The 23566-nt window shown below is 64.7% G+C and overlaps 1 protein-coding gene across 4 annotated transcripts in view; it reads right to left on the bottom strand.

Moving 5' to 3' along the window:
- Window positions 1-103: 103 nt before the first annotated feature.
- TEX2 (testis expressed 2) overlaps window positions 104-23566 on the bottom strand; it is a 57954-nt gene continuing 34491 nt past the window's right edge. For 3 of the 4 annotated variants that reach the window (XM_073660350.1, XM_073660349.1, XM_073660348.1), the window contains exons 5-10: window positions 18424-18671; window positions 15873-16046; window positions 15371-15470; window positions 4319-4451; window positions 2882-3001; window positions 104-317 (exon numbers count right to left, since the gene is read on the bottom strand). In XM_073660350.1, coding sequence (XP_073516451.1) covers window positions 104-317; window positions 2882-3001; window positions 4319-4451; window positions 15371-15470; window positions 15873-16046; window positions 18424-18671 — 989 coding nt within the window. The remainder of the gene's footprint in view (window positions 318-2881; window positions 3002-4318; window positions 4452-15370; window positions 15471-15872; window positions 16047-18423; window positions 18672-23566) is intronic. The other variant, XM_073660351.1, reaches the window with a different exon arrangement.

The raw sequence follows: 23566 nt of genomic DNA, 5'->3' as shown, positions 1-23566 counted from the left end.
AGAGGGCGGGGAGGAGAGTGGTGAGAGGGCGGGGAGGAGAGTGGTGAGAGGGCGGGGAGGGGAGCAGAGGACACAGGGCAGTTACACAGAGCGCTGCTGGCACTCACCAGATGCGGTCGGTCGGGGGAGGGGGGATGTTGATGGCCAGCGTCCCGCGGCACTCCTGCACCTCCACCGTCAGTAGCAGCGGGGTGTTGGACACTTCCTCAATCTTCTTCTTTATAAACTCCGTCTCTGTCGCTTTCTGAAAATATTTGGACTTGGTGATTTTGTCCACAAATCTCATGATCTTGCTCGTACGGTGAGGCCCCGGATACCTGCAGAAACAGAGAGTAAATCCAGAGACGAGGGGGGCCGCCGAGGGGTCACCACACACAAACGTTCACAAATGTGTGCCCCCGAGCGGGAGACACACGACTCGGCCCCCGAGCAGGAGACACGCCCACACACGCGACTCGGCCCCCGAGCAGGAGACACGCCCACACACGCGACTCGGCCCCCGAGCAGGAGACACGCCCACACACGCGACTCGGGCCCCGAGCAGGAGACACGCCCACACACGCGACTCGGGCCCCGAGCAGGAGACACGCCCACACACGCGACTCGGGCCCCGAGCAGGAGACACGCCCACACACGCGACTCGGGCCCCCGAGCAGGAGACACGCCCACACACGCGACTCGGCCCCCGAGCAGGAGACACGCCCACACACGCGACTCGGCCCCCGAGCAGGAGACACGCCCACACACGCGACTCGGCCCCCGAGCAGGAGACACGCCCACACACGCGACTCGGCCCCCGAGCAGGAGACACGCCCACACACGCGACTCGGCCCCCGAGCAGGAGACACGCCCACACACGCGACTCGGCCCCCGAGCAGGAGACACGCCCACACACGCGACTCGGCCCCCGAGCAGGAGACACGCCCACACACGCGACTCGGCCCCCGAGCAGGAGACACGCCCACACACGCGACTCGGCCCCCGAGCAGGAGACACGCCCACACACGCGACTCGGCCCCCGAGCAGGAGACACGCCCACACACGCGACTCGGCCCCCGAGCAGGAGACACGCCCACACACGCGACTCGGCCCCCGAGCAGGAGACACGCCCACACACGCGACTCGGCCCCCGAGCAGGAGACACGCCCACACACGCGACTCGGCCCCCGAGCAGGAGACACGCCCACACACGCGACTCGGCCCCCGAGCAGGAGACACGCCCACACACGCGACTCGGCCCCCGAGCAGGAGACACGCCCACACACGCGACTCGGCCCCCGAGCAGGAGACACGCCCACACACGCGACTCGGCCCCCGAGCAGGAGACACGCCCACACACGCGACTCGGCCCCCGAGCAGGAGACACGCCCACACACGCGACTCGGCCCCCGAGCAGGAGACACGCCCACACACGCGACTCGGCCCCCGAGCAGGAGACACGCCCACACACGCGACTCGGCCCCCGAGCAGGAGACACGCCCACACACGCGACTCGGCCCCCGAGCAGGAGACACGCCCACACACGCGACTCGGCCCCCGAGCAGGAGACACGCCCACACACGCGACTCGGCCCCCGAGCAGGAGACACGCCCACACACGCGACTCGGCCCCCGAGCAGGAGACACGCCCACACACGCGACTCGGCCCCCGAGCAGGAGACACGCCCACACACGCGACTCGGCCCCCGAGCAGGAGACACGCCCACACACGCGACTCGGCCCCCGAGCAGGAGACACGCCCACACACGCGACTCGGCCCCCGAGCAGGAGACACGCCCACACACGCGACTCGGCCCCCGAGCAGGAGACACGCCCACACACGCGACTCGGCCCCCGAGCAGGAGACACGCCCACACACGCGACTCGGCCCCCGAGCAGGAGACACGCCCACACACGCGACTCGGCCCCCGAGCAGGAGACACGCCCACACACGCGACTCGGCCCCCGAGCAGGAGACACGCCCACACACGCGACTCGGCCCCCGAGCAGGAGACACGCCCACACACGCGACTCGGCCCCCGAGCAGGAGACACGCCCACACACGCGACTCGGCCCCCGAGCAGGAGACACGCCCACACACGCGACTCGGCCCCCGAGCAGGAGACACGCCCACACGCGACTCGGCCCCCGAGCAGGAGACACGCCCACACGCGACTCGGCCCCCGAGCAGGAGAGACGCCCACAAGCGACTCGGCCCCCGAGCAGGAGAGACGCCCACACGCGACTCGGCCCCCGAGCAGGAGAGACGCCCACACGCGACTCGGCCCCCGAGCAGGAGACGCCCACACGCGACTCGGCCCCCGAGCAGGAGACGCCCACACGCGACTCGGCCCCCGAGCAGGAGACGCCCACACGCGACTCGGCCCCCGAGCAGGAGACGCCCACACGCGACTCGGCCCCCGAGCAGGAGACACGCGACTCGGCCCCCGAGCAGGAGACACGCACACACACACGACTCTGCCCCCGAGCAGGAGACGCCCACACACGACTCTGCCCCCGAGCAGGAGACGCCCACACACGACTCGGCCCCCGAGCAGGAGACACGCGACTCGGCCCCCGAGCAGGAGACACGCACACACACACGACTCTGCCCCCGAGCAGGAGACGCCCACACACGACTCGGCCCCCGAGCAGGAGACACGCGACTCGGCCCCCGAGCAGGAGACACGCACACACACACGACTCTGCCCCCGAGCAGGAGACGCCCACACACGACTCCGCCCCCGAGCAGGAGACACACACACGACTCCGCCCCCGAGCAGGAGACGCCCACACACGACTCTGCCCCCGAGCAGGAGACGCCCACACACGACTCCGCCCCTGAGGAAGGTGCAGCAGACTCTTGGCTGCTCAGGTGGGATCGGGTTGTGACAGCTCCTTACCCCTCGACACCCAGGATCTGCTGCCGGTCACTGATCTCTGCAGCATCTTCTTCATCAGAGGATCCGGCGCTGGACGACTCCTCGTCGCTGTCTGCCAGGTAATAGGCCCTCGGTCTGGAGCTGGTGGAGACACAGGAATGAGCTGCACACGGCTCCACTGTACACAGCACAACCTGCACAGTAATGTGGGTGGCAGCAGCAGGAACAGATATCAGCGGGGAAGCCATTCCTCCCAGTGAGACTAATCCGTCCGGGAGGCTGGGGGAGGGGACGAGGACTAATAACACCCGGGAGGTCGGGGGAAGGGACGAGGACTAATAAAACCCGGGTGGTCGGGCGAGGGGACGAGGACTAATAACACCCGGGAGGTCGGGGGAAGGGACGAGGACTAATAAAACCCGGGAGGTCGGGGGAGGGGACGAGGACTAATAACACCCGGGAGGTCGGGGGAGGGGACGAGGACCAATAACACCTGGGAGGTCGGGGGAGGGGACGAGGACTAATAACACCCGGGAGGTCGGGGGAGGGGACGAGGACCAATAACACCTGGGAGGTCGGGGGAGGGGACGAGGACTAATAACACCGGGAGGTCGGGGGAGGGGACGAGGACCAATAACACCCGGGAGGTCGGAGGAGGGGACGAGGACCAATAACACCCGGGAGGTCGGAGGAGGGGACGAGGACCAATAACACCCGGGAGGTCGGAGGAGGGGACGAGGACCAATAACACCCGGGAGGTCGGAGGAGGGGACGAGGACCAATAACACCCGGGAGGTCGGGGGAGGGGACGAGGACCAATAACACCCGGGAGGTCGGGGGAGGGGACGAGGACCAATAACACCCGGGAGGTCGGGGGAGGGGACGAGGACCAATAACACCCGGGAGGTCGGGGGAGGGGACGAGGACCAATAACACCCGGGAGGTCGGGGGAGGGGACGAGGACTAATAACACCCGGGAGGTCGGGGGAGGGGACGAGGACTAATAACGCCCGGGAGGTCGGGGGAGGAGACGAGGACTAATAACACCCGGGAGGTCGGGGGAGGGGACGAGGACTAATAACGCCCGGGAGGTCGGGGGAGGGGACGAGGACTAATAACACCCGGGAGGTCGGGGGAGGGGACGGAGGTGCAGATGTGAAGATGTTGGCAACGGCGCAAAAAGGAAACCGGCGTCAGAAGCGGAGAGCGCAGGGATTCTTACACGTCCTCTCTAAGGACACCATAACTTATTAGCGTCTATAAGCTCCACCCACAGCGGATGAGTCATGTGATCGCAGGTGGAGCGCGGGTCAGAGGTCAGTACGTTACACTCACCAATCACAGATCCCGGAGCGGAGGCGGAGAAGAGACAGGAACAGACCATTAATGTACAGAATGGGGGGCAGTCACCCAACCCGCGCCCCCAACCTCATCACCCTCAGCATCCTCACTGCTCACCCTTCTTTCCCGGACTCCCCCACTTTGAGGGTCTCCCCGAGCGGCTCCTTCCCGAGTCTCGTCAGGTTCATTTTTGTTTCTAAAGTCATCAGAAAAGATCCGGTGTAGGAGATCTCCAGATCCGTCCAGAGCCCTGCAACCGAGAAAAGCACCACTGCACCGTGAGGGATCCCAGCGCGGCGGGCAGGCGGAGAACAAAAGACAGAGGGCAGGCGGAGAACAAAAGACAGAGCGCGGGGGCAGGCGGGGAACAAAAGACAGAGGGCAGGGGGGCAGGCAGGGAACAAAAGAGGGCGGGGGGCAGGCGGGGAACAAAAGACAGAGCTCGGGGGGCAGGCGGGGAACAAAAGACAGAGGGCAGGGGGGCAGGCGGAGAACAAAAGAGAGCGCGGGGGGCAGGCGGGGAACAAAAGACAGAGCGTGGGGGGCAGGCGGGGAACAAAAGACAGAGCGCGGGGGGCAGGCGGGGAACAAAAGACAGAGCGCGGGGGGCAGGCGGGGAACAAAAGACAGAGGGCAGGGGGGCAGGCAGGGAACAAAAGACAGAGCGCGGGGGCAGGCGGAGAAGAAAAGACAGAGCGTGGGGGGCAGGCGGGGAACAAAAGAGAGCGCGTGGGGCAGGCGGGGAACAAAAGACAGAGGGCAGGGGGGCAGGCAGGGAACAAAAGAGGGCGGGGGGCAGGCGGGGAACAAAAGACAGAGCTCGGGGGGCAGGCGGGGAACAAAAGACAGAGGGCAGGGGGGCAGGCGGAGAACAAAAGAGAGCGCGGGGGGCAGGCGGGGAACAAAAGAGAGCGCGGGGGGCAGGCGGAGAAGAAAAGAGAGCGCGGGGGGCAGGCAGAGAAGAAAAGACAGGGCGCGGGGGGCAGGCGGGGAACAAAAGGCAGAGCGCGGGGGGCAGGCGGGGAACAAAAGGCAGAGCGCGTGGGGCAGGCGGAGAAGAAAAGAGCGCGGGGGGCAGGCGGAGAAGAAAAGACAGAGCGCGGGGGGCAGGCGGAGAACAAAAGAGAGCGCGGGGGGCAGGCGGAGAACAAAAGAGAGCGCGGGGGGCAGGCGGAGAACAAACGAGAGCGCGGGGGGCAGGCGGAGAACAAACGAGAGCGCGGGGGGCAGGCGGAGAACAAAAGAGAGCGCGGGGGGCAGGCGGAGAAGAAAAGAGAGCGCGGGGGGCAGGCGGAGAACAAAAGAGCGCGGGGGGCAGGCGGGGAACAAAAGGCAGAGCGCGTGGGGCAGGCGGGGAACAAAAGAGAGCGCGGGGGGCAGGCGGAGAAGAAAAGAGAGCGCGGGGGGCAGGCGGAGAAGAAAAGAGAGCGCGGGGGGCAGGCGGAGAAGAAAAGACAGAGCGCGGGGGGCAGGCAGAGAACAAAAGAGAGCGCGGGGGGCAGGCGGGGAAGAAAAGACAGCGCGGGGGGCAGGCGGGGAAGAAAAGACAGCGCGGGGGGCAGGCGGGGAACAAAAGGCAGAGCGCGTGGGGCAGGCGGGGAACAAAAGACAGAGCGCGGGGGGCAGGCGGGGAACAAAAGACAGAGCGCGGGGGGCAGGCGGGGAACAAAAGACAGAGCGCGGGGGGCAGGCGGGGAACAAAAGACAGAGCGCGGGGGCAGGCGGGGAACAAAAGACAGAGCGCGGGGGGCAGGCGGGGAACAAAAGACAGAGCGCGGGGGGCAGGCGGGGAACAAAAGACAGAGCGCGGGGGGCAGGCGGGGAACAAAAGACAGAGCGCGGGGGGCAGGCGGGGAACAAAAGACAGAGCGCGGGGGGCAGGCGGGGAACAAAAGACAGAGCGCGGGGGGCAGGCGGGGAACAAAAGACAGAGCGCGGGGGGCAGGCGGGGAACAAAAGACAGAGCGCGGGGGGCAGGCGGGGAACAAAAGACAGAGCGCGGGGGGCAGGCGGGGAACAAAAGACAGAGCGCGGGGGGCAGGCGGGGAACAAAAGACAGAGCGCGGGGGGCAGGCGGGGAACAAAAGACAGAGCGCGGGGGGCAGGCGGGGAACAAAAGACAGAGCGCGGGGGGCAGGCGGGGAACAAAAGACAGAGCGCGGGGGGCAGGCGGGGAACAAAAGACAGAGCGCGGGGGGCAGGCGGGGAACAAAAGACAGAGCGCGGGGGGCAGGCGGGGAACAAAAGACAGAGCGCGGGGGGCAGGCGGGGAACAAAAGACAGAGCGCGGGGGGCAGGCGGGGAACAAAAGACAGAGCGCGGGGGGCAGGCGGGGAACAAAAGACAGAGCGCGGGGGGCAGGCGGGGAACAAAAGACAGAGCGCGGGGGGCAGGCGGGGAACAAAAGACAGAGCGCGGGGGGCAGGCGGGGAACAAAAGACAGAGCGCGGGGGGCAGGCGGGGAACAAAAGACAGAGCGCGGGGGGCAGGCGGGGAACAAAAGACAGAGCGCGGGGGGCAGGCGGGGAACAAAAGACAGAGCGCGGGGGCAGGCGGGGAACAAAAGAGAGCGCGGAGGGCAGGCGGAGAAGAAAAGACAGGGCGCGTGGGGCAGGCGGGGAACAAAAGAGAGCGCGGGGGGCAGGCGGGGAACAAAAGAGAGCGCGGGGGGCAGGCGGAGAAGAAAAGAGAGCGCGGGGGGCAGGCGGAGAAGAAAAGAGAGCGCGGGGGGCAGGCGGAGAAGAAAAGACAGAGCGCGGGGGGCAGGCGGAGAAGAAAAGACAGAGCGCGGGGGGCAGGCGGAGAAGAAAAGAGAGCGCGGGGGGCAGGCGGAGAAGAAAAGACAGAGCGCGGGGGGCAGGCGGAGAAGAAAAGACAGAGCGCGGGGGGCAGGCGGGGAACAAAAGACAGAGCGCGTGGGGAAGGCGGGGAACAAAAGGCAGAGCGCGGGGGGCAGGCGGGGAACAAAAGACAGAGCGCGGGGGGCAGGCGGGGAACAAAAGACAGAGGGCAGGGGGGCAGGCAGGGAACAAAAGACAGAGGGCGGGGGGCAGGCGGAGAAGAAAAGAGAGCGCGGGGGGCAGGCGGAGAACAAAAGAGAGCGCGGGGGGCAGGCGGGGAAGAAAGGACAGCGCGGGGGGCAGGTGGGGAAGAAAAGACAGAGCGCGGGGGGCAGGCGGGGAACAAAAGACAGAGCGCAACCAGGCGGGGAATAAAAGACAGAGCGCGGGGGGCAGGCGGGGAACAAAAGACAGAGCGCGGGGGGCAGGCGGGGAACAAAAGACAGAGCGCGGGGGGCAGGCGGGGAACAAAAGACAGAGCGCGGGGGGCAGGCGGGGAACAAAAGACAGAGCGCGGGGGGCAGGCGGGGAACAAAAGACAGAGCGCGGGGGGCAGGCGGGGAACAAAAGACAGAGCGCGGGGGGCAGGCGGGGAACAAAAGACAGAGCGCGGGGGGCAGGCGGGGAACAAAAGACAGAGCGCGGGGGGCAGGCGGGGAACAAAAGACAGAGCGCGGGGGGCAGGCGGGGAACAAAAGACAGAGCGCGGGGGGCAGGCGGGGAACAAAAGACAGAGCGCGGGGGGCAGGCGGGGAACAAAAGACAGAGCGCGGGGGGCAGGCGGGGAACAAAAGACAGAGCGCGGGGGGCAGGCGGGGAACAAAAGACAGAGCGCGGGGGGCAGGCGGGGAACAAAAGACAGAGCGCGGGGGGCAGGCGGGGAACAAAAGACAGAGCGCGGGGGGCAGGCGGGGAACAAAAGACAGAGCGCGGGGGCAGGCGGGGAACAAAAGAGAGCGCGGGGGGCAGGCGGAGAAGAAAAGACAGGGCGCGTGGGGCAGGCGGGGAACAAAAGAGAGCGCGGGGGGCAGGCGGGGAACAAAAGAGAGCGCGGGGGGCAGGCGGAGAAGAAAAGAGAGCGCGGGGGGCAGGCGGAGAAGAAAAGAGAGCGCGGGGGGCAGGCGGAGAAGAAAAGACAGAGCGCGGGGGGCAGGCGGAGAAGAAAAGACAGAGCGCGGGGGGCAGGCGGAGAAGAAAAGAGAGCGCGGGGGGCAGGCGGAGAAGAAAAGAGAGCGCGGGGGGCAGGCGGGGAACAAAAGACAGAGCGCGGGGGGCAGGCGGGGAACAAAAGACAGAGCGCGGGGGGCAGGCGGGGAACAAAAGACAGAGCGCGGGGGGCAGGCGGGGAACAAAAGACAGAGCGCGGGGGGCAGGCGGGGAACAAAAGACAGAGCCCGGGGGGCAGGCGGGGAACAAAAGAGAGCGCGGGGGGCAGGCGGGGAAGAAAAGACAGAGCGCGGGGGGCAGGTGGGGAACAAAAGGCAGAGCGCGTGGGGCAGGCGGGGAACAAAAGAGAGCGTGGGGGGCAGGCGGAGAAGAAAAGAGAGCGTGGGGGGCAGGCGGAGAAGAAAAGACAGAGCGCGTGGGGCAGGCGGGGAACAAAAGAGAGCGCGGGGGGCAGGCGGAGAACAAAAGAGAGCGTGGGGGGCAGGCGGAGAACAAAAGAGAGCGCGGGGGGCAGGCGGAGAACAAAAGAGAGCGCGGGGGGCAGGCGGAGAAGAAAAGAGAGCGCGGGGGGCAGGCGGAGAAGAAAAGAGAGCGCGGGGGGCAGGCGGAGAAGAAAAGACAGAGCGCGGGGGGCAGGCGGAGAAGAAAAGACAGAGCGCGGGGGGCAGGCGGAGAAGAAAAGACAGAGCGCGGGGGGCAGGCGGGGAACAAAAGACAGAGCGCGTGGGGAAGGCGGGGAACAAAAGGCAGAGCGCGGGGGGCAGGCGGGGAACAAAAGACAGAGCGCGGGGGGCAGGCGGGGAACAAAAGACAGAGGGCAGGGGGGCAGGCAGGGAACAAAAGACAGAGGGCGGGAGGCAGGCGGAGAAGAAAAGAGAGCGCGGGGGGCAGGCGGAGAACAAAAGAGAGCGCGGGGGGCAGGCGGGGAACAAAAGAGAGCGCGGGGGGCAGGCGGAGAAGAAAAGAGAGCGCGGGGGGCAGGCAGAGAAGAAAAGACAGGGCGCGGGGGGCAGGCGGGGAACAAAAGGCAGAGCGCGGGGGGCAGGCGGGGAACAAAAGACAGAGCGCGGGGGGCAGGCGGAGAAGAAAAGAGAGCGCGTGGGGCAGGCGGAGAAGAAAAGACAGAGCGCGGGGGGCAGGCGGAGAACAAAAGAGCGCGGGGGGCAGGCGGAGAACAAAAGAGCGCGGGGGCAGGCGGAGAACAAAAGAGAGCGCGGGGGGCAGGCGGAGAACAAAAGAGAGCGCGGGGGGCAGGCGGGGAACAAAAGGCAGAGCGCGTGGGGCAGGCGGGGAACAAAAGAGAGCGCGGGGGGCAGGCGGAGAAGAAAAGAGAGCGCGGGGGGCAGGCGGAGAAGAAAAGACAGAGCGCGGGGGGCAGGCAGAGAACAAAAGAGAGCGCGGGGGGCAGGCGGGGAAGAAAAGACAGAGCGCGGGGGGCAGGCAGAGAACAAAAGAGAGCGCGGGGGGCAGGCGGAGAAGAAAAGACAGAGCGCGGGGGGCAGGCGGGGAACAAAAGACAGAGCGCAACCAGGCGGGGAATAAAAGACAGAGCGCGGGGGGCAGGCGGGGAACAAAAGACAGAGCGCGGGGGGCAGGCGGGGAACAAAAGACAGAGCGCGGGGGGCAGGCGGGGAACAAAAGACAGAGCGCGGGGGGCAGGCGGGGAACAAAAGACAGAGCGCGGGGGGCAGGCGGGGAACAAAAGACAGAGCGCGGGGGGCAGGCGGGGAACAAAAGACAGAGCGCGGGGGGCAGGCGGGGAACAAAAGACAGAGCGCGGGGGGCAGGCGGGGAACAAAAGACAGAGCGCGGGGGGCAGGCGGGGAACAAAAGACAGAGCGCGGGGGGCAGGCGGGGAACAAAAGACAGAGCGCAGGGGGCAGGCGGGGAACAAAAGACAGAGCGCGGGGGGCAGGCGGGGAACAAAAGACAGAGCGCGGGGGGCAGGCGGGGAACAAAAGACAGAGCGCGGGGGGCAGGCGGGGAACAAAAGACAGAGCGCGGGGGGCAGGCGGGGAACAAAAGACAGAGCGCGGGGGGCAGGCGGGGAACAAAAGACAGAGCGCGGGGGGCAGGCGGGGAACAAAAGACAGAGCGCGGGGGCAGGCGGGGAACAAAAGAGAGCGCGGGGGGCAGGCGGAGAAGAAAAGACAGAGCGCGTGGGGCAGGCGGGGAACAAAAGAGAGCGCGGGGGGCAGGCGGGGAACAAAAGAGAGCGCGGGGGGCAGGCGGGGAACAAAAGAGAGCGCGGGGGGCAGGAGGAGAAGAAAAGAGAGCGCGGGGGGCAGGCGGAGAAGAAAAGAGAGCGCGGGGGGCAGGCGGAGAAGAAAAGACAGAGCGCGGGGGGCAGGCGGAGAAGAAAAGACAGAGCGCGGGGGGCAGGCGGAGAAGAAAAGAGAGCGCGGGGGGCAGGCGGAGAAGAAAAGACAGAGCGCGAGGGGCAGGCGGAGAAGAAAAGACAGAGCGCGAGGGGCAGGCGGAGAAGAAAAGACAGAGCGCGGGGGGCAGGCGGGGAACAAAAGACAGAGCGCGTGGGGAAGGCGGGGAACAAAAGGCAGAGCGCGGGGGGCAGGCGGGGAACAAAAGACAGAGCGCGGGGGGCAGGCGGGGAACAAAAGACAGAGGGCAGGGGGGCAGGCAGGGAACAAAAGACAGAGGGCGGGGGGCAGGCGGAGAAGAAAAGAGAGCGCGGGGGGCAGGCGGAGAACAAAAGAGAGCGCGGGGGGCAGGCGGGGAAGAAAAGACAGCGCGGGGGGCAGGTGGGGAAGAAAAGACAGAGCGCGGGGGGCAGGCGGGGAACAAAAGACAGAGCGCGGGGGGCAGGCGGGGAAGAAAAGACAGAGCGCGGGGGGCAGGCGGGGAAGAAAAGACAGAGCGCGGGGGGCAGGCGGGGAACAAAAGACAGAGCGCAACCAGGCGGGGAATAAAAGACAGAGCGCGGGGGGCAGGCGGGGAACAAAAGACAGAGCGCGGGGGGCAGGCGGGGAACAAAAGACAGAGCGCGGGGGGCAGGCGGGGAACAAAAGACAGAGCGCGGGGGGCAGGCGGGGAACAAAAGACAGAGCGCGGGGGGCAGGCGGGGAACAAAAGACAGAGCGCGGGGGGCAGGCGGGGAACAAAAGACAGAGCGCAGGGGGCAGGCGGGGAACAAAAGAGAGCGCGGGGGGCAGGCGGGGAACAAAAGACAGAGCGCGGGGGGCAGGCGGGGAACAAAAGACAGAGCGCGGGGGGCAGGCGGGGAACAAAAGACAGAGCGCGGGGGGCAGGCGGGGAACAAAAGACAGAGCGCGGGGGGCAGGCGGGGAACAAAAGAGAGCGCGGGGGGCAGGCGGGGAAGAAAAGACAGAGCGCGGGGGGCAGGTGGGGAACAAAAGGCAGAGCGCGTGGGGCAGGCGGGGAACAAAAGAGAGCGTGGGGGGCAGGCGGAGAAGAAAAGAGAGCGTGGGGGGCAGGCGGAGAAGAAAAGACAGAGCGCGTGGGGCAGGCGGGGAACAAAAGAGAGCGCGGGGGGCAGGCGGAGAACAAAAGAGAGCGCGGGGGGCAGGCGGAGAACAAAAGAGAGCGCGGGGGGCAGGCGGAGAAGAAAAGAGAGCGCGGGGGGCAGGCGGAGAAGAAAAGAGAGCGCGGGGGGCAGGCGGAGAAGAAAAGACAGAGCGCGGGGGGCAGGCGGAGAAGAAAAGACAGAGCGCGGGGGGCAGGCGGAGAAGAAAAGACAGAGCGCGGGGGGCAGGCGGGGAACAAAAGACAGAGCGCGTGGGGAAGGCGGGGAACAAAAGGCAGAGCGCGGGGGGCAGGCGGGGAACAAAAGACAGAGCGCGGGGGGCAGGCGGGGAACAAAAGACAGAGGGCAGGGGGGCAGGCAGGGAACAAAAGACAGAGGGCGGGAGGCAGGCGGAGAAGAAAAGAGAGCGCGGGGGGCAGGCGGAGAACAAAAGAGAGCGCGGGGGGCAGGCGGGGAACAAAAGAGAGCGCGGGGGCAGGCGGAGAAGAAAAGAGAGCGCGGGGGGCAGGCAGAGAAGAAAAGACAGGGCGCGGGGGGCAGGCGGGGAACAAAAGGCAGAGCGCGGGGGGCAGGCGGGGAACAAAAGACAGAGCGCGGGGGGCAGGCGGAGAAGAAAAGAGAGCGCGTGGGGCAGGCGGAGAAGAAAAGACAGAGCGCGGGGGGCAGGCGGAGAACAAAAGAGCGCGGGGGGCAGGCGGAGAACAAAAGAGAGCGTGGGGGGCAGGCGGAGAACAAAAGAGAGCGCGGGGGGCAGGCGGGGAACAAAAGGCAGAGCGCGTGGGGCAGGCGGGGAACAAAAGAGAGCGCGGGGGGCAGGCGGAGAAGAAAAGAGAGCGCGGGGGGCAGGCGGAGAAGAAAAGACAGAGCGCGGGGGGCAGGCAGAGAACAAAAGAGAGCGCGGGGGGCAGGCGGGGAAGAAAAGACAGAGCGCGGGGGGCAGGCAGAGAACAAAAGAGAGCGCGGGGGGCAGGCGGGGAAGAAAAGACAGCGCGGGGGGCAGGTGGGGAACAAAAGGCAGAGCGCGTGGGGCAGGCGGGGAACAAAAGACAGAGCGCGGGGGGCAGGCGGAGAAGAAAAGACAGAGCGCGGGGGGCAGGCGGGGAACAAAAGACAGAGCGCAACCAGGCGGGGAATAAAAGACAGAGCGCGGGGGGCAGGCGGGGAACAAAAGACAGAGCGCAGGGGGCAGGCGGGGAACAAAAGACAGAGCGCGGGGGGCAGGCGGGGAACAAAAGACAAGAGCGCGGGGGGCAGGCGGGGAACAAAAGACAGAGCGCGGGGGGCAGGCGGGGAACAAAAGACAGAGCGCGGGGGGCAGGCGGGGAACAAAAGACAGAGCGCGGGGGCAGGCGGGGAACAAAAGAGAGCGCGGGGGGCAGGCGGGGAAGAAAAGACAGAGCGCGGGGGGCAGGCGGGGAACAAAAGGCAGAGCGCGGGGGGCAGGCGGGGAACAAAAGAGAGCGTGGGGGCAGGCGGAGAAGAAAAGAGAGCGTGGGGGGCAGGCGGAGAAGAAAAGACAGAGCGCGTGGGGCAGGCGGGGAACAAAAGAGAGCGCGGGGGGCAGGCGGAGAACAAAAGAGAGCGCGGGGGGCAGGCGGAGAACAAAAGAGAGCGCGGGGGGCAGGCGGAGAACAAAAGAGAGCGCGGGGGGCAGGCGGAGAAGAAAAGACAGAGCGCGGGGGGCAGGCGGAGAAGAAAAGACAGAGCGCGGGGGGCAGGCGGAGAAGAAAAGAGAGCGCGGGGGGCAGGCGGAGAAGAAAAGAGAGCGCGGGGGGCAGGCGGGGAACAAAAGACAGAGCGCGTGGGGAAGGCGGGGAACAAAAGGCAGAGCGCGGGGGGCAGGCGGGGAACAAAAGACAGAGCGCGGGGGGCAGGCGGGGAACAAAAGACAGAGCGCGGGGGGCAGGCGAGGAACAAAAGACAGAGCGCGGGGGGCAGACGGGGAACAAAAGACAGAGCGCAACCAGGCGGGGAATAAAAGGCAGAGCGCGGGGGGCAGGCGGGGAACAAAAGACAGAGCGCGGGGGGCAGGCGGGGAACAAAAGACAGAGCGCGGGGGGCAGGCGGGGAACAAAAGACAGAGCGCGGGGGGCAGGCGGGGAACAAAAGACAGAGCGCGGGGGGCAGGCGGGGAACAAAAGACAGAGCGCGGGGGGCAGGCGGGGAACAAAAGACAGAGCGCGGGGGGCAGGCGGGGAACAAAAGACAGAGCGCGGGGGGCAGGCGGGGAACAAAAGACAGAGCGCGGGGGGCAGGCGGGGAACAAAAGACAGAGCGCGGGGGGCAGGCGGGGAACAAAAGACAGAGCGCGGGGGGCAGGCGGGGAACAAAAGACAGAGCGCGGGGGGCAAGCGAAGAAAAGAGAGCGCGGGGGGCAGGCGGGGAACAAAAGACAGAGCGCGGGGGGCAGGCGGGAAACAAAAGACAGAGCACGGGGGGCAGGCAGGGAACAAAAGACAGAGCGCGGGGGGCAGGCGGTGAAGAAAAGAGCGCGGGGGCAGGCGGGGAACAAAAGACAGAGCGCGGGGGGCAGGCGGGAAACAAAAGACAGAGCACGGGGGGCAGGCAGGGAACAAAAGACAGAGCGCGGGGGGCAGGCGAGGAAGAAAAGAAAGAGTGCGGGGGGCAGGCGGGGAACAAAAGACAGAGCGCGGGGGGCAGGTGGGGAACAAAAGACAGAGCGCGTGGGGCAGGCGGTGAAGAAAAGAGAGCGCGGGGGGCAGGCGGGGAACAAAAGACAGAGCGCGGGGGGCAGGCGGTGAAGAAAAGAGAGCGCGGGGGGCAGGCGGGGAACAAAAGACAGAGCGCGGGGGGCAGGTGGGGAACAAAAGACAGAGCGCGGGGGCAGGCGGGGAACAAAAGACAGAGCGCGGGGGGCAGGCGGGGAACAAAAGACAGAGCGCGGGGGGCAGGCGGGGAACAAAAGAGCGCGGGGGCAGGCGGGGAACAAAAGACAGAGCGCGGTGGGCAGGCGGGGAACAAAAGACAGAGCGCGGTGGGCAGGCGGGGAACAAAAGACAGAGTGCGGGGGGCAGGTGGGGAACAAAAGACAGAGCGCGTGGGGCAGGCGGTGAAGAAAAGAGCGCGGGGGGCAGGCGGGGAACAAAAGACAGAGCGCGGGGGCAGGCGGGGAACAAAAGACAGAGCGCGGGGGGCAGGCGGGGAACAAAAGACAGAGCGCGGGGGGCAGGCGGGGAACAAAAGACAGAGCGCGGGGGGCAGGCGGGGAAGAAAAGAAAAAGAGTGCGGGGGGCAGGCGGGGAACAAAAGACAGAGCGCCGGGGGCAGGTGGGGAACAAAAGACAGAGCGCGTGGGGCAGGCGGTGAAGAAAAGAGAGCGCGGGGGGCAGGCGGGGAACAAAAGACAGCGCGGGGGGCAGGCGGGGAACAAAAGACAGAGCGCGGGGGCAGGCGGGGAACAAAAGACAGAGCGCGGGGGCAGGCGGGGAACAAAAGACAGAGCGCGGGGGGCAGGCGGGGAACAAAAGAGCGCGGGGGGCAGGCGGGGAACAAAAGACAGAGCGCGGGGGGCAGGCGGGGAACAAAAGACAGAGCGCGGGGGGCAGGCGGGGAACAAAAGACAGAGCGCGGCAGGTGGAGGGATTCCCAGTGCAGGCGCAGAGGTCCCAGAACGCCCCCCCTTGGCGGCGGACATGCTACCTCGGTGGTCGACGGTTGGCTGGAAGGCCTGGAGGATTTTCGGCACAGACACCCCCATGTCCAGCTCGGTCAGCGTCAGTTCGTTCATGAAGTACGGCAGCTGCGGGGACAGGAAAGACCGGTATCATTATCTGTGTGATGGGGCGCACGGACCCCCAGAGACTCTACACATGGGGGCCTGATCTCCAGAGGCCCCGGGGAGACACTGGGGCAGATGTGTATAACCCCCCAGGAGAGGGAGCGGCAGCAGCTGGGAGGTGCCAGCAGGGGGCGCTCACTGTGGCCACAGTACAGAGACGCCACACGTCAGGGATTTACTACTGATCTCCAGAGGAAAGCGGCTTACTGAGCGGGGGAGCAACGGCCGGCAGCTCGGAGGAGACCCCCACTGTACACAGCCAAGAAGAGGTTAACTCTTACAGCAAAGTCTCCCTGCAGACTGTGGTCTCAAAGACGATTAGCCCTCACATCAGGACAATGATGAGGGTAGTGGTGTGCCCACCTTGATCTTGCTGAGCTTCATCTGAATCTTCTTTGACACCAGGTCGGACCAGTACTTCTCCCCGAGGAAGTCCCAGAAGATCCTCCCGAGCAAAGCGTTCACCCAGGCCTGCTGCGCCAGGACCACCTGCTCCGCAGGGACCGGCTGCTCCGCGCCCACCTGTCCGGAGACGCCCTGTGGAGGGAGGAGCAAGATGATGGCCCGATTATTAGACACCGCTAGGCGCCCGGCTCTGGCCCCCCAGACACCGCTAGGCGCCCGGCTCTGGCCCCCCAGACACCGCTAGGCGCCCGGCCCCCCAGACACCGCTAGGCGCCCGGCCCCCCAGACACCGCTAGGCGCCCGGCCCCCCAGACACCGCTAGGCGCCCGGCCCCCCAGACACCGCTAGGCGCCCGGCCCCCCAGACACCGCTAGGCGCCCGGCCCCCCAGACACCGCTAGGCGCCCGGCCCCGGTCCCCGCAGACACCGCTAGGCGCCCGGCTCCGGCCACCCAGACACCGCTAGGCGCCCGGCTCCGGCCCCCCAGACACCGCTAGGCGCCCGGCTCCGGCCCCCCAGACACCGCTAGGCGCCCGGCTCCGGCCCCCCAGACACCGCTAGGCGCCCGGCTCCCCAGACACCGCTAGGCGCCCACCTCCGGCCCCCCAGACACCGCTAGGCGCCCGGCTCCCCAGACACCGCTAGGCGCCCGGCCCCCCAGACACCGCTAGGCGCCCGGCTCCGGCCCCCCAGACACCGCTAGGCGCCCGGCTCCGGCCCCCCAGACACCGCTAGGCGCCCGGCTCCGGCCCCCCAGACACCGCTGGGCGCCCGGCTCCCCAGACACCGCTAGGCGCCCGGCTCCGGCCCCCCAGACACCGCTAGGCGCCCGGCTCCCCAGACACCGCTAGGCGCCCGGCTCCCCAGACACCGCTAGGCGCCCGGCTCCCCAGACACCGCTAGGCGCCCGGCTCCGGCCCCCCAGACACCGCTAGGCGCCCGGCTCCGGCCCCCCAGACACCGCTAGGCGCCCGGCTCCGGCCCCCCAGACACCGCTAGGCGCCCGGCTCCGGCCCCCCAGACACCGCTAGGCGCCCGGCTCCCCAGACACCGCTAGGCGCCCGGCCCCCCAGACACCGCTAGGCGCCCGGCCCCCCAGACACCGCTAGGCGCCCGGCCCCCCAGACACCGCTAGGCGCCCGGCCCCCCAGACACCGCTAGGCGCCCGGTCCCCGCAGACACCGCTAGGCGCCCGGCTCCGGTCCCCGCAGACACCGCTAGGCGCCCGGTCCCCGCAGACACCGCTAGGCGCCCGGCTCCGGTCCCCGCAGACACCGCTAGGCGCCCGGCTCCGGTCCCCGCAGACACCGCTAGGCGCCCGGCTCCGGCCCCCCAGACACTGCTAGGCGCCCGGCTCCCCAGACACCGCTAGGCGCCCGGCCCCCCAGACACCGCTAGGCGCCCGGCCCCCCAGACACCGCTAGGCGCCCGGCTCCGGTCCCTGCAGACACCGCTAGGCGCCCGGCTCCGGCCCCTCAGACACCGCTAGGCGCCCGGCTCCGGCCCCCCAGACACCGCTAGGCGCCCGGCCCCCCAGACACCGCTAGGCGCCCGGCCCCCCAGACACCGCTAGGCGCCCGGCCCCCCAGACACCGCTAGGCGCCCGGCTCCGGCCCCCCAGACACCGCTAGGCGCCCGGCCCCCCAGACACCGCTAGGCGCCCGGCTCCGGCCCCCCAGACACCGCTAGGCGCCCGGCTCCGGCCCCCCAGACACCGCTAGGCGCCCGGCTCCGGCCCCCCAGACACCGCTAGGCGCCCGGCTCCGGCCCCCCAGACACCGCTAGGCGCCCGGCTCCAGCCCCCCAGACACCGCTAGGCGCCCGGCTCCGGCCCCCCAGACACCGCTAGGCGCCCGGCTCCGGCCCCCCAGACACCGCTAGACGCCTGGCTCCCCAGACACAGCTAGGCGCCCGGCTCCGGCCCCCGCAGACACCGCTAGGCGCCCGGCTCCCCAGACACCGCTAGGCGCCCGGCCCCCCAGACACCGCTAGACGCCTGGCTCCCCAGACACAGCTAGGCGCCCGGCTCCGGCCCCCGCAGACACCGCTAGGCGCCCGGCTCCCCAGACACAGCTAGGCGCCCGGCTCCCCAGACACAGCTAGGCGCCCGGCTCCCCAGACACAGCTAGGCGCCCGGCTCCCCAGACACAGCTAGGCGCCCGGCTCCCCAGACACAGCTAGGCGCCCGGCTCCCCAGACACAGCTAGGCGCCCGGCTCCGGCCCCTCAGACACCGCTAGACGCCCGGCTCCGGCCCCCGCAGACACCGCTAGGCGCCCGGCTCCGGCAGACACCGCTAGGCACCCGGCTCCGGCCCCCCAGACACCGCTAGGCGCCCGGCTCCGGCCCCCCAGACACCGCTAGGCGCCCGGCTCCGGCCCCCGCAGACACCGCTAGGAGCCCGGCTCCGGCCCAAGCAGACACCGCTAGGCGCCCGGCTCCGGACCCCAGACACCGCTAGACGCCTGGCTCTGGCCCCCCAGCCATTGCTAGACGCCTGGCTCCTTTACCGTCTTGGCTGCTGTGGGGCTGCTGTTGGCACTGGTTACGGGGCTCTCCTCCGGACTCAGCTCCTCCTGTGGGATACACCGGGCCATGTACACACTGTAGTCCAGCAGTACCTTCTGCCTGACGCCGGCGGGCAGCTCCTTGGCGTGGACCTGGGACAGAACTTCATCCGTGCTGCCCTTACTGCTGCTGCGGCTGTGGGTGAGGATCCCGGACTGGCTGCTCTGCCGGCTGTGTGCGAGCAGCGGTCCTGGGGGGACAGGGGGATATATTAATGTTTAAACCTGGGGTCTTCTGTGGGCAGACCACTACTCAGACAACGCAGGGTGATGGTAAATAGTGTGACAATAATTTATTGAACCGCCAGCAATCAATAACATACAGAACAGTCCCAGCAAATACATGAGATGGAGCAGATTACACAGCCTCACCCTTCCGCTGACCCGCCGGGATTAGAGTGGGGGGATATGTGGCCGGGTGACCTGAGTGTCCCAACCTGGATTCTTCACATCGTCTGAGAGTTCAGCAATGGAGCAGATCTGTCTCTTTCCAGCCAGCGCTGTGGTCCCATAGTCTGTCATCCTGTAGCGTCTCTCTGAACAGACGCAGAGACCCCCTTTTTATAGTTCACATTTGTCCTTTCAAGCCCACCACTCACAGGTCAAGTGTCAGGGATCATGATATTAATTTACAATGCTCGAATATCCACAGCTCATCCCCCCAATGTTGGCTGGCAAACACCCTACAATGGTATTTAACATATCTAGCAAACATCCATTGTTCAGAGTCCCAGAATGGCCGACGATACATTAAGAGCTGATATAAGATGTAGATAACAGCCATTCATCAATTACCAAATATCACCTCAAGTGATCAGCATTCAGGTTTATACTAACAATAGTCCGTGTTGAGCAACCAAAGAAGAATACTGGTTAAAAAGTCAGCATAAAAATAAAGGTATACTGCTCTTGGCCATCAGAAAGTATGTCTGTCATAATTAATTAGAGAAGCTGTGTCGGCACATTGCTCCCCCTTCTTAATTAGCCCCGTAGACTGCTGGATCCTGTAGTGGCTGGCTTCCGATCATCCTTCTCCACTTGTCTTATACAGTCCATCTGCATTTCCATGATCTTTGCCCTTTTAATGGGAGATTGAAAAATTATAGGACTGTAGGGCCAGACTCCATCGGAGTAAACGTCCATTGTCTCCAGCAGTCTGATTTTGTCAACGTAAAGAATTGTGGTCGGTTAGGACTGTGAATTCCTTGCCGTAGAGGTAAGGCTGCAATTTCTTGTAGGGCCCAGACTATGGCCAAGCATTCTTTTTCTATGGTGGCGTAGGCCCTCTCCCGGTCTAACAGCTTTCGGGAGACATAGTCTATTGGGTATTCCTGACCATCGTCCCCCACTTGACTGAGTACTGTTTCCAGTCCAGTATCCGATGCCTCTGTTTGGACAATGAACCGGCGGCAGAAGTCAGGAGCAGTCAGGACTGGGCTTTGGGCTAGCTGGGTTTTCAACTGGAGGAATGGGGACCGGCATTCTGGGGTCCAGATGAAATTGCGGGCATATCTTTTGGTGGTGAGGTCAGTGAGGGGCTTTGCTACTGTGCTGTAATTGGGGATAAACTTTGGATAATAGTTTGCGGTCCCTAGGAATGCGCGGACCTGTTTTTGGTTGGCTGGGCGAGGCCACTGGGTAATGGCTTCTACTTCTGCGGGTTCAGGACGAATGCACCCACTTCCCACCTGATGTCCCAGATATTGTACCTCGGCCATCCCCATCTGGCACTTGTTGGGTTGTAAGCTGGGCTTTGGCTACCCTCTGCGGCACCTGGGACACGTGCTGAAGATGCTCTTCTCAGGTGTCGCTGAAGATAGCGATGTCATCCAAGTAGGCCTGGGCATACCCCTGACGTCCCTCTAGTAACTGGTCCACCATCCTTTGGAAGGTAGCCGGGGCGTTCTTCATCCCAAATGACATCCTGGTAAATTCATACAGGCCAAAAAGGGGTGATGAACGCAGACTTGTCTTGAGCCTCTTTTGTGAGTGGGATCTGCCAGTATCCCTTGCTCAGATCGATGGTAGATATGAACCGAGATCCTCCTAATCTGTCTAGTAGTTCATCCACCCGAGGCATGGGGTAGGCGTCTGTAACGGTGACCTCATTGAGTCGCCTATAGTCCACACAGAAGCGCGTACTCTTGCCTTTCTTGGGCACTAACACTACACTGGCGGCCCATGGGGTATGGGATGGAAATATGAACCCCATATTCATCATGTCATCCACCTCGGCCTTCATCATTGCCAACACTGGAGGTGTCACCCGGTAGGCGGGTTGTCGGAGTGGAGTGGCTACCCCTGTGTTGACCCGATGTTGGACCAGGGGGGTCCGACCAGGCCGACTTGTGAACAGGGAGCCATATGTTCCAAGCAGTCTTGTTAACTGCTGCCTCTGTGATGGACCAAGCCGCTCTCCCAACGGGTCATCCGTTACCCCCATTCCCATTTTGGATTCCACTAATAAGTCGGGGATCTGGGCCACATCTGGGTCATCTAAAGAGGGACAGCAAACTGCTATATTGGTAACTTCCCTTTCCTCCTAAGCCTTTAGCCTGTTGACATGATAGGTCCGTTCACGTACACCTGCTCGATCCACGGTGTAGTCAGTCTCCCCGCATTTCTAGGTGATGGTGAACGGACCAGCCAACGTGGGGAAAGTGCCCTCCCAAATTTCTCGTACTAACTCCAACGGCCCTCGCACATTTTGGCCGTACAGCAATTCGGGACCTCCCGGTAGGAGAACGGGAGCAGCTGCAGATTTTTCTCCCAGTCTCCCTCCTCGGACTCCACATACCGACTAATGAGTTGCTTGAGCGTTGTGTTGAAGAGCTCACACAACCCGTTAGTTTCATGGTGGTGCGCATGGGGCGGACACAATGTTTCACCTAGAGGGTCTGAATCAGCTCGCTTTGGAACTGGATCCCCTGGTCGGTCAATATCTCGTACGGAAACCCTACTCGACCAAAAATGTCCAGTAGAACTTGAGCCACATGCTCCGCATCTATAGGTGACGGGGCAACGGCTTCCGGGTGGCAAAATCTACTAGGATGAGGATGAACCTCTTTCTGCTGCGGCTAAGTGGCCCACTAAATCTATGACAACCCTCTGGAACGGTTCCCCTATCAAGGGTATGGATTGGAGAGGGGCACGATAGGGTGCTCCCCCCATCCGTTGACAAACCGGGCAAGAGGATCGGTATTTCCGCACCTCTTGAGAGACCCTTGGCCAAAAGAAACTACGCAGCAGATGGGCCTGGGTCTTTTTGACCCCCATGTGCCCAGCTGCAGGGACGTCATGGGCCAAGCATAGGAGTTGGGGGTCGGTACTGCTGGGGAACCATGAGTTCATGTATACAGGACCAGGGTCTCTCGAGGCAGGATGTGGGCTTTTCCCGATATAACAGTCCATTCTCCCATCTATAACCTCCCACTGCGGGCAAGCTCTATGGTGGGGTCCGTGAGTTGAGCTTCTCTAAAGTCCTTGCGATCTGTCTCCCCACAGTCTGGTCAGGGCTACTCACCACCGCAGGCTCAGAGGTGGATGATGGAAGCTTGGAGTGTGGGTTATCCTTGGACGGGGTGGCAGAAGGATCCACATCAGAATGTTGCTTGGCTGCAGGTGATGACTGAGACAAATTGGCTGGACAGTCCTTGTCCTAGATCGTTCCCCAAAATAACAGGTGTGGGGAGGCCGTCCATGAGTTCCACCTCGACTTCTCCCTGGTCGGTACCCCAGTCCAACTGCACACGTGCTAGAGCAATGTCCGAGAGCTGACCTTCAGCCAGGGAGATGGTTACTTGGTGGCCGGGTAAATAGTGTTCTGGTGGGACAATATCTGTGCTGACCATGGTGATGGAAGACCCAGTGTCCCGAAGTCCCTGGGCCTGGATGTCACCAAACTTGACAGGCTGGATGTGGCGATGGAGGTTGGCTGGTGTAAGGTGGCCAACCTGCCATAGAGTATGGACGGGATAGATCACTTCCTCTGCTGCTGGTGTATCCCGGGGGTAGCGTCCCTCAGATCTGGCTGGCTCGTTTTGGCAGATGTTGACCGGCTGGGCTGGCAGATGGGCTCCAGGCATGGGGCCCTAGCCCTGGGGACACTCTTTGGCAACGTGTCCAAGGCGCCTGCATGTATAACAGCGTTGTGGGTTCGGCAAATCACGGGTACTGTTGGTAACCTTTTGTCCCGGGGAGTTTTCTGTTGGGTAGCGGTATAGTCCAGCTTGAGTGACTGGTGGCCAGTCTAGCCTTTGGTTGAGAGTTCTTCTGAGATCGGTGGGCATATCAGGTCTCCAGCGGGGTCGGTTGGCTGTAAACTAGTCAGCCAATCGGGCTGCTAGCTCTGGTGTGTCGTGCTTCCGGTCGGCTACCCCCTCTCGTATTTCTGGGGCCATTTTCTCCATAAGTTGCTCGAGCACAATCAAGTCCCATAGGGCAGCAGCAGAGTGGGCAGCCCTATCGTCAAGCCAGGGGCGTTGACTGCCAATTTCTACATAGGAGACCCCCTGGCGAGACAAAGTCCGGAACTTGGTGCGATATCTCTCAGGGTTGATGGTAAAAAGGGGCAGCAAGGTGTCCTTAATAGTTCCATAGTCATGATATTAATTCACAATGCTCGAATATGCCCCCAATGTTGGCTGGCAAACACCCTACAGTGGTATTTAACTTATCTAGCAAACATCCATCGTCCAGAGTCCCTGTATGGCAGACAATACCTTATAAGAGCTGATATAAGATGTAGATAACAGCCATTCATCAATTACCAAACATCACCTCAAGTGATCAGCATTCAGGTTTATATGAACAATATTCTGTGTTGAGCAACCAAAGAACAACACAAGTTCAAAAGTCAACATGAAAATAAAGGTATACTGCTCTTGCCAGCAGAAAGTATGCCTGCCATAATTAAGAAAAGCTGTGACGTCACAATATATATGATACATGGGCTGCCCTGCCGGCTGTGTGCGAGCAGCAGTCCAGGGGGGACAGGGGGATATATAGTACAGTGGCATGTAAAAGTTTGGGCACCTCTGGTCAAAATCTGTTATTGTGAACAGTTAAGCACGTTGAAGATGAAATG

This window comes from Phyllobates terribilis, unplaced genomic scaffold (genome assembly GCF_046119375.1).
Source record: "Phyllobates terribilis strain yellow unplaced genomic scaffold, ASM4611937v1 Scaffold_25__1_contigs__length_18738178, whole genome shotgun sequence".
NCBI lineage: Eukaryota > Metazoa > Chordata > Amphibia > Anura > Dendrobatidae > Phyllobates > Phyllobates terribilis.
This window is presented reverse-complemented; position numbering and strand designations above follow the sequence as displayed.